Below are 15,910 nucleotides of genomic sequence, written 5' to 3'. Positions count from 1 at the left end.
ATTCATGGTGAAAATGATTCTAATTAGTACTTTCATGTAAAATAAATATCACTTTAAGAAAATAATGTTTTAATAATGTGAACAATTCTGTCTCAAGTATTTATTTTGTTATCTAATATAATTTCTTAGTACTTTTTAAATGTCACACCATAGGACACATTTACAGTATTGTTGAGTGAAAAAGTGAAAAAAATATGTGAAGTCATTGACAAAATGAGTGACCAGTACTATTTTCTGAAACTGCAGTTTTCATACTCCACAAATATATGTATTTATATGTATTTTTTCTTAAAAAGTTATGCTTTCCAAAAAAAGTACTTTTTCTTGGTCATTTGTCAACTACCCGTATAGAAATTAGATACGGGAAAGTTTTCTATAAACAGATGTTTTAAAAAAAAAACTTTTATTGAAGGAGTCTCAAGTGCAACAGGTTTTTTTTTACGGTTCTAAAGAGATAAAGCTGTAACCTTTAGTTTTCCGTTATAGACTCTGTCCCAGTGAATAAACTGTTGCTATAGAAACGGTACCCTATTAGAACAAGCGAGTCACTCTATGTGAAACCTCCACCACCACCACCATCCCCCCGACGTCCACCACCTCGTTCGTTTTTCATGTTACACTTAAACTGGATAAACGAACGAGGTGGTGGTGGAAGTCGGGGTGGTGGTGGTGGAGGTTTCACGTCAAGTAACTCGCAGATGAACTCTGATGCTTTCCAGACGTCACTAACATCTTATTAACAGGCATCTGCTGCACTGCTGCGTTGGGTTCTAGTTCACAACGTCACGCTGCGGTGACGGAACGCCATCGGCGTCCGATCTGTGCACTGATCAGGAAGCGAGAAGCCGGAGATTTGCTTTTCGGAGATGGACAGAGTTTGGAACAGATATTCGCTGCGTCAAATCTTCCACATGGGAGTTTTATATATAGTAACTTTTTATCTACACTGATAATGTCGACTGTTCACGAGAACAAAACGCAGTGAGAAGGGTTTCTATTTGTAACACGTGTGTGTGTGTGTGTTTGTTTGTGCATGCATGTCTGTGTGTGTGTGTGTGTGTGTGCCTGTTCTCTCAGTGTTTACCCACAGACACTTTGGCGGCGCACGGTCTGAGTGAGAAGTCCCGTTTGGATGCGCCGGGCCTGCAGGAGTTCTGCCCTACCATGCTGCAGCAACTGGACTCTCGAGCGTGTCACGATGAACAGAACCAAGAACCAGAACCGAGCGCCAAACCGTCCAACGCTGAAGGTAAGAGAACGAGACAATTCACCTCTTAGGAATGATGAATGATCATTTCTAGAGATTATTTATAATAATAATAATAATAATAATAATAATAATAATAATAATAATGTAACTGCATCATTTCATGTTCCTGTCTCTATGATGATGTTTCCTCAGCAGGATTTTGATTGACATGTTGCTATAGTAACATTCCTTTGTCCTTTCTCTGAGATAACAGTTGTTATTATTATGTCGCTATGTTAACGATTCCTTGTCTTGACTCTCGGGTAAAGTTTCATTGTCGTGTTGCTCTGATAAGGTTACCATGGAAACATGGCAGCGAGAACAGTTTTGCTCTCCGGTGTCTGGGGGTAGACGTTTGGTTTGTTTGTTTCCATGGTAACCTTTCGTCGTCGCATCGCTATGGTGGCGTCTCTATGGGAAAGTTGCAGAGTCCTGTCTCTCTGGTATCATCTCATTGTCATGTTGCTACGGTAATGTTTCATACTTCTGTCTCTATGGTAACCCTTCTCCTCTGTCTCTGGTGACATTTCATCGTCATGTTGCTACATACTTCTGTCTCTATGGTAACCCTTCTCATGTCTCTATGGTGACATTTGATTGACCTTCCTTGGTTGGTCTCTACAGTAATGTTTCAGTGTTGTCACTATAGTATGTTTTTGTTTTTTGTTTTTTTTTATTGTTATTTTAATTAATTGTTCACTATCATAACATCTCATGTACCACTTTTCCAGATGTTCAGTGATAAATGAAAAATACACGAGAAAGTCTGACTTTATATTCTAGATTTTATTCCAGTAAAATGCAAAACGAAAGATTTAACAGACATTTTAAAAAAGCAAACCAATCGGATCGTCAACAAGAGTAGACGTTCTACAGCTTGCGTTCTCCATGTCGCGGCTTCCGGGGCTCGGCGTAGACGGAGGAAACGTTTCGAGAGTTTTGTCAGAAGTCGAGGTTTGTGCCAGAGATGTTAAAAAGAGCCCAGAGGAGAGTCAGTGTTTTTGTGGTGTCTGCTGGCGAGACAGAGGAGAAGGTCATAATTACGTGGGCAGTTTGTGTGCTCTGAGATACGAAGCCAAATATTCTTGTGTTGTTTTATACTTTCCCTGTTCTGTATATTCAGGGGCTCGTGTAAGCTCGTAATTATCCAGAGTCACACTGAGGTTTGCGCTACACATCTAACAGCGATGGGGCAAAACCCTGGACACTAGAAAACGGTTCAGAATGAAAGAGAATCTCTGCCGAAAACCGCTACGACTCGACCTTTTCCCGGAGCGAACTCTTAAAGCCGGTTTTCGGTGCCGAGATCTTGCCTCGCCTCGAGGCAGAGTCTCTGCCCTCCACGTCCACCGAGGGAAATTGGGGGAGGGAGAGGAGGTCACAGAGAATGCCCGAGAGAAGGACAAAAGAGGACTGAGGAAAGAGGCATCAGGATGTAGGGCGATGTGTGGTGTGTAAAGTGAAACCAGAACAAATAGAGAGAAGGAAGTGTAGAAACCAGATAATGCACAATGAAGGGATGTGATTCTGCCCTCCTGAGGGCTTTTTACTCACCTGAATACTCCAATATGGAGCCCCTGAACACTTCGGGGACTTCCATCTCAAATTTCTGCCCACCTGGGGGCTTTAATTCACCTGGGGATTCTGCCCATTTGAAAGGGATTCTGTCCTTCCTGCCCATTTGTTTGCTCCTGACCCTCTGTGAAGGTCTGTCTATCTGGGGGCTTCTGCCCATCTGGGGGCTTTTTTCCTAACCTGGGGATTCTGCCCATGTCGGGACTTTTTTCCTAACACAGGGGAACTTGAGCTTCTTCTGCCTTTGCAGGAGCCTCTTTCCCCTTAGTGCTTCTGCCCAGCTGTGGTCTTCTGCCCTTTCTGGGGCATCTTTCATCATTTTTTAATATAATTACTTAACTTAAGCTAAATATCACACAGATAGTCACACCAGACACTGTGTGTTTGTGTTGCTGATTTTTTTTTTTATACTGTGACTAAAGTGTGTGTGTGTTTGTGTGTGCATGTGTGTGGGTGTGCAGTGTGGGGTTTCTCTGTGCTCAGTGTGACTATAGTGAGTGTGTTTGCTCTGACCGGTGTGTTTGTGGTGCCACTGATGAGGACACGATTCATGCGCAGAGTCCTCGTCTTTTTCATCGCTCTGTCCATCGGGACGCTCTTCTCCACTGCCGTGTTCCAGCTGCTGCCGGAGGTCCAGTATACACGCTCTCGCCCTCACACACACACACACACACACACACACACACGCACACAAAATAATGTAATACTGGGCTCCACCCCCCGCCGCCGCCGTCGAATCACAGGATAAAAACATTAAATTTTGTTTATTTTAATTTATTTCCTCCGATCACTGAAACTGGAAATCTGTTTATCACACGGACTCGATATGATTGGAATCTGAAATGTACAGAATCGGAAATCAACGGAATCGGGAAGGACCGGAATCTGATGATATCATTAAAACATTTTCATTGTTTCGGCGAAATGTTTTGTATGAACTTGCGGAAAAATTAATAATCGACAAGCATTTTATTTATTTATTTATTTATCTATCTATCTATTTATTTATGTTCTTTTTTAAATTTTGCTCGTAAGTTTTTTTTTGTTTTGTTTTTTAATTTATTGTTTATTTATTTATTTGTTTGTTTGTTTTTATTCATTTTTTTTTCAATCTTTTTAACATTCTTTCATTTTTCTGGTACTATTTCTTATTTTATTTCTCGTCCCCTCTTCAATTTTCTCTCCTCTCTCTCTCTCTCTATATATATATATATCGTCTCTTTCTCTTCCTGAACCAATAATGTTTATCACCTGCAGACTTTATTTTCAGGGTCACTTTCTTAAATCTTTAAAGCAGCTGTTTTAATTCCCATGTGTTAAACGGAGCATTTTTTAGCAGCAGGATTAACCCTTATTTGTTAAATAGAGCATTATTTAGCAGCAGGTTTACGACAATTTTGTTTTTATTTTATTTTTTTTAATTTTTTAATTTTTTTTATTCGTTCTAAGAAGATAAAGGCGCATGCCTACGGTAGTATTTTGAGCCTGAATAAAAAGGCCAGTAATAATATAGAGCTCACATTGTTGAAAACAGACCTCATTCATTCAGGGATGATTTGGTTCGAATCCTTTCATTAACAGAGGTAATGAAGTGTGTGTGTGTGTGTGTGTGTGTGTGTGTGTTCAGGGTTCAGCATAGCCTGAGGTGGTGTTATGTGTACTCTGATGGTCTAGCGAGTGTGTTAAGTGGTAGAGAGGATGGGAAGGAAGTTGTGTGTGTGATCATGCAGTTGTGTGTGTGTGTGTGTGTGTGTGTGTGTGTGTGTGTGTGCATGTGATTTAAAATGGCAAGGTTCAGCCTAGCCTGAGGTGGTGTTATGTGTACTCTGATGGTCGAACGAGTGTGTTAAGTGGAAGAGAGGATGGGAAGGAAGTTGTGTGTGTGATCATGCAGTTGTGTGTGTGTGTGTGTAGCCTGAGGAAAGGTACATTGATGGGCTGACTGTAGCCCAAGGGATGACTATAAGAGTGAGCAGGAAGCAGGTTGTATTTATTTACTGGTGCATAAAAACTAAGGTCTTTTTGTTGTGTATGTTTCTTTGTTTTTTATTTTTTTTAACATTACAATGAACCAATTGTCTCTTCAATCGCAACACCACTTCTAATGACTTCCTGTGAAATCAAGCACAGTGCCGTATTTTCCAGATCGCTGGGGAAACTCTTGTGGGGGAAAAAAAAAATTATCATTACAAATTAATCTAAACTTATTGGGGGAAACGTTTCGGAAAAACAAATCGGATTCTTGTCTGGAAAATACGGCCGATTTTCTTTCGGGTGACAGACGACACTGAATACGTGAGATCTGATCATGCGAGATCTGATGACTCTGGTGTCTGGGGTTTTTAATTGAAATCTAACAAAATATTTTTCTCTCTTCTCCCTCAAGGTCTCAATAAATGCACTGAAAATCTGTAACCACACTAATGAGTCTCTCTCTCTCTCTCTCTCTCTCTCTCTCTCTCTCTCTCTCTCCCTCTCTCTCTCTGGCTTTGTGCCCCTCCGACCTGCGTGGGTTCAGTGTGGGGTTACGGGTTCGTGTGTGTTACGGTCATCTCGCTGTGTTCGCTGCTCGGTGCCAGCGTGGTGCCGTTCATGAGGAAAACCTTTTACAAACGACTGCTGCTCTACTTCATAGCTCTGGCCATCGGCACGCTTTATTCCAACGCGCTCTTTCAGCTCATCCCTGAGGTAGAGTTCACTTCCATCGGATCTATTAAAGGAGCACGACTCTGTTTCAACCTCCAGGTCTTAGCACTAAGTGTAAAACGCACCTGCGAGTGATTTTACCATGAACAGAAAATACCGTACGTCCCGTTTTTTTCTTCTTCTTCTTCTTCTCGGATAGAAAATTAACGGAAGGTTAAGGCAGAGGTTGTTACGCAAACAAGTTCGAATTTAGATTAAAAATAAATAAACACACGGCTCGCGACTTTATATCATGCCGTCCATTCCGATCGGTCGGAAGATATCGATCGGTTTTGCAGTAATAGAGGTTTATATTCATATTATATTGTTTATTATTATATTATTATTATTATTATATATATTATATTATATTATTTATTATATTCACGCTCCTATTTTAGTACGTCGTCGTTTCTATAGCGACCGCTCAGTAACCGGACGGAAAAATCGCTGCTTTACGGTTTCTATGTAAAAAAAAAAAACAACAACAACAAAACAGCTTGAGACATTAAGTTTTTTTTCTTTTCCTACTTTGGAAAAAAAAACTAACTAAAGTCAGAGTTTAGTATAAACACTATTTGTCTTTAAAAGTGTGTCGTTTATTTTAGCAATAAACTTATTAACACGGCGGTCTGGGAAAGTTTGCGCTACTTATAACGACGTGTAGAGCTTCTGATATTTTCTCCCAGTTCTGATGTGGACCCCAGGATTTTCCCTCCTAGTTCCTCCTAGAACATTTAAAACCTTTAAATAGGAGAATGCAGCTGTGCCTTACGATAAGTGCAAAAATATATACACACATATATATATATAATTATTCAATTACTTGTAAACGTGATTTCTGTGTCTGATATTTAAATCAAATTAATTTATCATCACGGATCAAAAATTCAAATAAAAAAATCCAGAAATTCTCAATTTTCAGACGATCTGCTCTGTGTATATTTGCATGTCCTAATCAACCTTTATTCAGTTCAAACCACTGATCGGCGTGGGGAAAGCCTGGTGAAGACATGAGCTGTTTTAATCCCAGATCAGCCCTCGTGCATTCCAGGGAATCTCGGAAATCCGGGAATCTTTAAAACTTTTAAATTAACCAGGATTTCTAAGGAACGATCTGGATCTCAGATTTGTTTTTAATTAAAGGACAAAAATGATAATGCAGCTAACGCTGACTTCATGTTCATGCTAAATAGGAAGCTACCAGCTTCTGTGCTCCGTTAGCTACGTTAGCATGTTCGGTCGAACCGTTCGTGTAACATCCCTCGTTCGGTGCGTTTAATATAGATAACGTTTTACATCGTATATTTGCCCGGATATAAATTCAAAGTTCAATATATTTTAAATTTGTCGTTTTTATATTATACGATAGCCGTAGAACGGACTAACGGAGACTTTAATTTCTGCTCTTACTAATTACTATAAACTATAGAATCCTTTTTTTTTTTTTTTTTTTTTAAATATAAACAAAATTATAAATAAATACAATCCAGGCAGATTATAAAATAGTTTTTTTTAACTTTTAACCTCTAAGCGTTTACTCTTAGGTCCAGAAAATTTCTGTATACGCTAATAATATACACACTAATATACCTTAACTCTCGTATTATTGTTGACTCTCGTAGAGCTGTAGGTTTACAAATTATAGAAAAAAAGCAAGAAAACGTTTTAAATGTACACAATAACACAAATGCTGTCAATTATTCAATAAACCAAAGCTTTACACTGGAGCTCTGAGGCCAATGTAGCTACCTGTTAATGGGAGCTTGTAGCTACTGGTTTAGCATCGTATCAGCTGCATGTTTCTCCTCACACATCTGCCTTGAAATCAGATCGAACCGAATGTTTCATCCAGCAGCAGTGACGAAGTCTGTACACTGGAAAAAACTAATCTAGCTTAAAGATCGCCGCGTGGAGGACTGAGACTCGAGCCATATCAACACACCTGTATAAGAGGCTTAACTAGAGGTGTCTTCAAGAATGTTTTCCAATTCTGGAAATTCTCACCGATCCTGGACATAAATGCTTGAAGGCATCTCAGAAGCTCCAGAAGGAATTAGGAGCAATCCCGGACTCCATTGTATTAAAACCGACAAATCCCGTAATCTCTTGAAGTAGTACTGTCCGATCCTGGACACCTCTGAAGGACTCGTGTGAGCTCCTGGACACCTCTGAAGGACTCACGTGAGCTCCTGGACACTCTTGAAGGAGTTCCGACAGGTCCTGGGCACTCTTTAAGGAATTCTGACCAGCTACTGTGAGCGGAAAGAGATTGTAAATGCAGACGTAGCCTATCCTCAACCCAAACGTAGCCTATCCTCAACCCAAACGTAGCCTATCCTCAACCCAAACGTAGCCTATCCTCAACCCAAACGTAGCCTATCCTCAACCCAAACGTAGCCTATCCTCAACCCAAACGTAGCCTATCCTCAACCCAAACGTAGCCTATCCTCAACCCAAACGTAGCCTATCCTCAACCCAAACGTAGCCTATCCTCAACCCAAAGCCTTAAGATTTGAGCACCGACTCCAGCGTGGACTGGGATCCCGTTGGCTGTTATAGGATCCCAGTAGAGTTCGACTGCTCTACCAAGCTGACAGGCAGTTTGCGACAGCGCAGCGCTAAACCGGTAGCCGTACACTTCTAGCGCCATCTAGATTAACCTCGAAGCTCCAGCGCAAAACTTTTCTCAGTTTAGATTCGGCATGGAGGTCGGACATTTGTCTTCATTCAGTGTATCACACTCCAATTCTGTGTCTCATTCTGTACCTCATGACAAAAACTCCCAATCCCAGAAACCTCGCTTTCTGAAAGCTTCTCCTCAGATCTAGAGGCTCGTGTAGACCACTATGGTTTATCCCAGTAGAAGGGAAGCTTTGGTGTTTTGTTCTCAGTGCTTGTATCCTGTTCTACATAACCAGGATATACAGTTGGATAAAATATAGAATATAGAATCTTTCCTATATATATTCGTTCCAGCTTTCTTATATGAACGTGCTCGGAACCTTAGAATCCCAAGATCTTACATGGCTTCTTTAGAAACAGAACAAAAAAATGTTGCTTTTTGAGTTTTATATTTTTCTTAATAGTGTTAAAAAAGTGCTGAGGAATAAATTTTTCCCCGAGGTGTAAAAGATTAAAACCTAGAAAATGCGATCGAACCGATAACGAGTAAAGGATTCTTTCAGATCGTCGAGTTTAGTCGTAAAGGATTCTTCTGAAAGTGAAACCCTGTAGATTCAGGGTTCTTAATATAAACCTTAAAAAGTTTCACTCAGGAACAAAACACAAACACAATCAGAGCCACTGCAGCTGTTTTGTGGAAAATATCCGTCATTTCTGACTGAGCTGTTTGGGTTAAATGGCGATCAGAGACTCGATCACGAACCTACGCACATCAGGTGCTACAGATAAATGTGTTTACTATAATCACATAGCGTGAGACCCGATTTGAGACACAGCCCTGGAGTCTGACTTGCCTTATCTAGAATAAACTACAAAAATCTAGCTGACAGATGTTTATTATTTTCAGAAGTAAACTGACTCTTTCTGTGCAGGCTTTTGGTTTCGACCCCATGGAAGCGTACTACGTGTCCAAATCGGCCGTCGTCTTCGGAGGCTTCTATCTGTTCTTCTTTACGGAGAAAGTCCTCAAGATGATCCTCAAACCTAAACGCAGGGTAAGTGACAGACTTGGGATTTGATCTCAAACCCTCCTGGTCAGTCTCGCTTTATCAAAATCAAAAAAAACTTATTGTTATTATTTTTAACAAGAAGATATACATAATCACTAGCATCTGAACCCGAACCACATTACTATTTATTAATTTATTTACTTATTTATTCATTATATTTATAAATTATAAATTTATATATGTAGTGTATATATGTAGGGGGGACACGGTGGTTTAGTGGTTAGCACGTCCACCTCACACCTCCAGGGCTGGGGTTCGATTCCCGCCTCCGCCTTGTGTGTGTGGAGTTTGCATGTTCTCCACGTGCCTCGGGGGTTTCCTCCGGGTACTCCGGTTTCCTCCCCCGGTCCAAAGACATGCATGGTAGGTTGATTGGCATCTCTGGAAAATTGTCCGTAGTGTGTGAGTGTGTGTGTGAATGAGAGTGTGTGTGTGCCCTGTGATGCGTTGGCACTCCGTCCAGGGTGTATCCTGCCTCGATGCCCGATGACGCCTGAGATAGGCACAGGCTCCCCGTGACCCGAGAAGTTCGGATAAGCGGTAGAAATAAAATTAATGAATGAATTAATGTATTGTTTTTTTTTTCTTTCAGGTAAAAATTTATATATTGTTGTATAATTACAAAAGCTAAAAAGATTGTCATTTTTTTTAAAAGCATGCTTAAAATTTTTTTTTTTTAAATACAAATATACAGATGGAGAGATATAGATAGACAAAGATATAGGATGGTAGTGATTAGTTGGATCTATCTATCTATCTATCTATCTATCTATCTATCTATCTATCTATCTATCTATCTATCTATCTATCTATCTATCTATCTATCTATCTATCTATCTATTTATTTATTTGTGCCATTTTGGGGGTTTTTTGGGTACTAAATATAAAGTCCAGAAATCCATTTTTTAAACTGATTATTCATCACTGCTTTTAAACCCTGTTTCAGTTTTGTCTCACACCATGTTAGCCGTTTCACACTGGGGTGTGTGTGTGTGTGTGTGTGTGTGTGTGTGTGTGCTCTCTTCGCTGCGTAACCTGTCAAACAGGAGAGTGCAGAACAAATAAAAGTCATACTATTCCACTGGCTCAGGAATGTTTGCTCAGAGCCAGAGTAATAGAGTTCGTCAGAGTTTCTTTAATCTAAGCTTCATTTGCATATCCTGTTTTGGTCTGTACTTATTAAACAAATAGTAATCCAAAATTCCCAACAGGTTAGTCTGGTATTTATTTATGATTTTCCGATAATAAATGTACAAATTGTTTCGGTCAGGTTACACCCGCATGCCACTCACACACCTTTTTTTTTTGGGTGACACTCCTGGAGCTATTGTCTACATCATGAACAAAGGTCATATGGGCATGTCAGAATGACATTTGTTTCAATACAGGTTTATTTAGAAGCACTGAGCAAAATAGTTGACATGACACATGGAAGTAAGGACATTACAATTCAAACTACATTATAGACATAGAAGCCTTTATTATCGCCACATATACATTACAGCACAGTGGAATTCTTTTCTTCACATACCCCAACTGAGGAGGTTGGGGTCAGAGTGCAGGGGCATATATATATGGAAGTACATGACATGGAAGTACATGACATATGGATGTACAGACATTACACTTCAAACTACATTATATATGGAAGTACAGACATTACACATCAAACTACATTATATATGGAAGTACAGACATTAAACACAGCGAACTACATGACATATGGAAGTACATGACATATTTAAGTACATGACATGGAAGTACAGACATTACACACTGAACTACATGACATGGAAGTACAGACATTACACATCAAACTACATTATATATGGAAGTACATGACATATAGAAGTACAGACATTACACATTGTACAACATTATTTATGGAAGTACAGACATTACACATCGAACTACATGACATATGGAAGTACATGACATAAGGAAGTACAGACATTACACACTGAACTACATTATATATGGAAGTACATGACATATAGAAGTACAGACATTACACATTGTACAACATTATTTATGGAAGTACAGACATTACACACGAACTACATGACATATGGAAGTACATGACATAAGGAAGTGCAGACATTACACACTGAACTACATGACATATGGAAGTACATGACATATTTAAGTACATGACATAGAAGTACAGACATTACACACTGAACTACACGACATAGAAGTACAGACATTACACATCGAACTACATTATATATGGAAGTACATGACATTTAAGTACATGACATGGAAGTACAGACATTACACACTGAACTACATTATATATGGAAGTACATGACATGGACGTACAGACATTACACACTGAACTACATGACATATAGAAGTACAGACATTACACATCGAACTACATTATATATGGAAGTACATGACATAAGGAAGTACAGACATTACACATCGAACTACATTATATATGGAAGTACATGACATATGGAAGTACAGACATTACACATCGAACTACATTATATATGGAAGTACATGACACATGGAAGTACAGACATTACACATTGTACGACATTATTTATAGAAGTACAGACATTACACATCGAACTACATTATATATGGAAGTACATGACATTTAAGTACATGACATGGAAGTACAGACATTACACACTGAACTACATTATATATGGAAGTACATGACATGGAAGTACAGACATTACACATCAAACTACATTATATTTGGAAGTACAGACATTAAACACAGCGAACTACATGACATATGGAAGTACATGACATACTTAAGTACATGACATGGAAGTACAGACATTACACACTGAACTACATTATATATGGAAGTACATGACATGGACGTACAGACATTACACACTGAACTACATGACATATAGAAGTACAGACATTACCCATCGAACTACATTATATATGGAAGTACATGACATAAGGAAGTACAGACATTACACATCGAACTACATTATATATGGAAGTACATGACATATGGAAGTACAGACATTACACATCGAACTACATTATATATGGAAGTACATGACACATGGAAGTACAGACATTACACATTGTACGACATTATTTATAGAAGTACAGACATTACACATCGAACTACATGACATATGGAAGTACAGACATTACACACTGAACTACATTACATAAGGAAGTTCAGACTACACATCGAAGTACATGACATATGGAAGTACAGACATTACACATCGAACTACATTATATATGGAACTACATGACATACTTAAGTACATGACATGGAAGTACAGACATTACACACTGAACTACATTATATATGGAAGTACAGACTACACATCGAACTACATGACATATGGAAGTACAGACTACACATCGAACTACATGACATATGGAAGTACAGACTACACATCGAACTACATGACATATGGAAGTACAAGCATTGGTTTTGCACACGATAACTCTACTTCCTTATCTACAGACATAACATCTATGTGGATTACATTACATTCCAGTGTCACCGACATTATTTATAGATGTTCAGACTTGGTGGTACAGTCATTTACAGAAATGTCTACGTGAACGTACAGACCTTAACATAATGTACAGTACATTAGTGAATGTTACCATGTTTGGAATTACAAACATCACGTATGGATTAAGGATAATAAGAGTGTGATGACGGCTGATAGGAAGTATTTTATTTATTCCTGTACCAGGAGCACACCTAATGGTGTAGACTATTAATGGTATGCTACAGCACTGATGATGATGATGATGAAGAGGATGATGATTCTGGTGGTGGCACAAATTTAAAAAAAACCCTAACCTCGAGCCTTGGCTGTACAGATGTCATATTGATACTAGGAGTTTTGTTAAATAATGTATTTGGGTCATTGTGTTGTGGTCAATAGGAACAACTCCCTCTTGTGGTCAATAGGAACAACTACACTGATATTTTGCAGGAGCCAGTAGTTGTTCCAGTCAAGCCACATTTTCTTTCTTTATTTCTTTCTGTCTCTCTTTCTGTCTGACTTTCTTTCTTTCTTTGTCTGTCTTTCTTTCAGGAAGGACATGGGCACAGTCATTTTCCTGTGGGAAACGGTGATATGGAGGACGGAGTGATGGAGAAGCTGCAGAACGGAGAGGCAGGAGGAGCCGTGTCCTTGCCTCAGGTGGACGGAGAGATCAGAGAGGATGACAAAATGCTGAGCGCCGGACAAACGGCACAGGTCAGGACACCGTAACTGAGACGGGTGTCTGTCCTCTGTCTTAATGCTTTTGTTTTATTCACCAATTTATTACACTTATTACTAATTAATATTTTTGGAAATAATTGCTTTTAGACAGATTATTGTTTGCAATAATGCAACCTCGTTAGTTTGTTTATATTATGCTTTGGCTTTAATGACAGTTAATGACCTTTAAAAAATAATGCAGACATTTAAACAGTGGTAGAGACAGTGCTATTGATACAGCGTGTCATAGTATTAGTGATTGATTGCTCTCTCTCTCTCTCTCTCTCTCTCGTGCTCTCTCAATCTCTGTCTCTCTCTCTCTCGTGCTCTCTCAATCTCTCTGTCTCTCTTTCTCTCTCGCGCTCTCTCAATCTCTCTCTGTCTCTCTCGATCTCTGTCTGTCTCTCTCTCTCAATCTCTCTTTCTCTCTCTCTCTCTCTCTCTCTCTCTCTCTCTATTCTCTCATTGTCTTTCTGCCCAACTGTCTGTATGCCTGTCTGTCTCTTTTTGTTTTTCTCTCTCTCTCTCTCTCTCTCTCTCTCTCTCTCTCTCTCTCTCTCTCTCTCTCTCTCTCTCTATTCTCTCATTGTCTTTCTGCCCAACTGTCTGCATGCCTGTCTGTCTCTTTCTTTTGTTTGTTTCTCTCTCTCTCTCTCTCTCTCTCTCTCTCTCTCTCTCTCTCTCTCTCTCTCTCTCTCTCTCTCTCTCTGTCTTTCTCTAAATCTCTCTGTTTGCCTGGCTCTCACTTTTCTGTCTGTCTCTTTCTTTTGTTTCTCTCTCTCTCTCTCTCTCTCTCTCTCTCTCTCTCTCTCTCTCTCTTTCTCTATTCTCTCTGTCTTTCTCTAAATCTCTCTGTTTACCTGGCTCTCATGTCTGTCTCTTTCTTTTGTTTCTCTCTCTCTCTTTCTCTTGCTCTATTCTCTCTGTCTTTCTCTACATCTATATGTTTGCCTGGCTCTCACTTTTCTGTCGGTCTCTCTCTCTCTCTCTCTCTCTCTCTCTCTCTCTCTCTCTCTGCAGGACACTCAGGGGGGGTGTTATTGGTTGAAGGGTCGAGCGTATTCCGACATTGGCACCCTGGCGTGGATGATCACTCTCAGTGACGGACTCCATAACTTTATAGACGGTTTGGCCATCGGAGCATCGTTCACTGCTTCAGTTTTCCAGGGCATTAGCACATCAGTGGCCATCCTGTGTGAGGAGTTTCCTCATGAACTGGGTGAGACACACACACACTCGTGCCTTCCCTCATTCTACCCCTTCATGACTGTGATGTGCTGTTTAAACACCTGTAATGATTATGTTTACACGCTAGACAATTTCTGGATGTCTCGGGATGGGTAGAAGGAGAGAAGCAGTGTAGAGGAATTAGCATAGTTACTGTTCATAATATTAGCAAGCACTAGATGGTAATGTGCATGTATTAGAGCACAATGTTATCAGAAGTATTATGTGTACGCCTGACTAAAGAGAGATGTTTTTAATCTACATTTAGACTGGGAAAGTGTGTCTGAGCCCCGAACACGTTCGTATTCCGGAGCTAAATACGAAAACGCTCTAATGCCTTTTGTAGACTGATATTTTGTGATCTCAGAGAGCATGAAGGATTGTAACATGTCAATGCTTAGGAAGTTATGCTAGCACACAAAGTAAATAAAACAAGCTTTATAGGACACTAACTACAAGCCACATGAGTGTCATGTGGACTTCAACAGTGTCTGTCTCTCTCTCTCTCTCACTTCCTGATGCTCAGGGGACTTTGTGATCCTGCTGAACGCCGGGATGAGCATCCAGCAGGCTCTGTTCTTTAACTTCCTGTCAGCCTGCTGCTGTTATCTGGGAATGGGATTCGGGATTCTGGCAGGAAACCAGTTCTCGCCGAACTGGATCTTCGCTCTGGCCGGAGGAATGTTCCTCTACATCGCCCTGGCTGACATGGTGAGTGTGGGTTACTTTCTGCATCTAAATAAAACAGAAGATGCCACAACAGTCTAAACACAATAAACTGCGACTGTTCTTATTGGTCGTCTTATTAAATTAGAAGTGATTATAATGATCGCAGCTAATTTCAGTCATTTACATCAAGCTAGAAAATGATTGAACAAATTAATATATACAAAATATAGTTATTTTGAGTTTATTTTTAGTCACTGAAACATTGCAGTGTAAATCTATTTATTTATTTATTTATTTAGCTTTTTTTTTGAAAATCCACCCAGACGATTGCTTGCTTTAGTCCTGAATTGAATGTTAGCCACAAGGCTGATGTTGCTAACAAGGAAATAAACCTTATATTGACCAGTTAAGCTCACAAAATAACTATAAATATGTTATGTATTTGTGTAGAAAACTTATACATATGAAAGGTAAAAAAACATCTGTTAACTTTAGGCCACGCCCCACACCTCTGATCTGATCTTTTTCTATATCACAAATCAATAAAAAAAAACATGTTTGTTTGACCCTCGACGAAGCCTGAATCAGCAAAT

The 15,910-nt window shown here is 39.5% G+C and overlaps 1 protein-coding gene across 5 annotated transcripts in view; it reads left to right on the top strand.

Annotated features, from left to right (window-relative positions):
* slc39a14 (solute carrier family 39 member 14) overlaps positions 1-15,910 on the top strand; it is a 32,230-nt gene that overhangs the window by 11,499 nt on the left and 4,821 nt on the right. For 4 of the 5 annotated variants that reach the window (XM_047818063.1, XM_047818059.1, XM_047818061.1 and 1 more), the window contains 6 exons: positions 1,078-1,249; positions 5,343-5,512; positions 9,067-9,189; positions 13,251-13,415; positions 14,442-14,640; positions 15,175-15,359. In XM_047818063.1, the coding sequence (XP_047674019.1) occupies positions 1,078-1,249; positions 5,343-5,512; positions 9,067-9,189; positions 13,251-13,415; positions 14,442-14,640; positions 15,175-15,359 (1,014 nt within the window). Of the gene's footprint in view, positions 1-1,077; positions 1,250-3,285; positions 3,456-5,342; positions 5,513-9,066; positions 9,190-13,250; positions 13,416-14,441; positions 14,641-15,174; positions 15,360-15,910 lie in introns of all 5 variants that reach the window. The other variant, XM_047818060.1, reaches the window with a different exon arrangement.

This window comes from Tachysurus fulvidraco, chromosome 9 (assembly GCF_022655615.1).
Source record: "Tachysurus fulvidraco isolate hzauxx_2018 chromosome 9, HZAU_PFXX_2.0, whole genome shotgun sequence".
In the NCBI taxonomy this organism is placed as follows: domain Eukaryota; kingdom Metazoa; phylum Chordata; class Actinopteri; order Siluriformes; family Bagridae; genus Tachysurus; species Tachysurus fulvidraco.
This window is presented reverse-complemented; position numbering and strand designations above follow the sequence as displayed.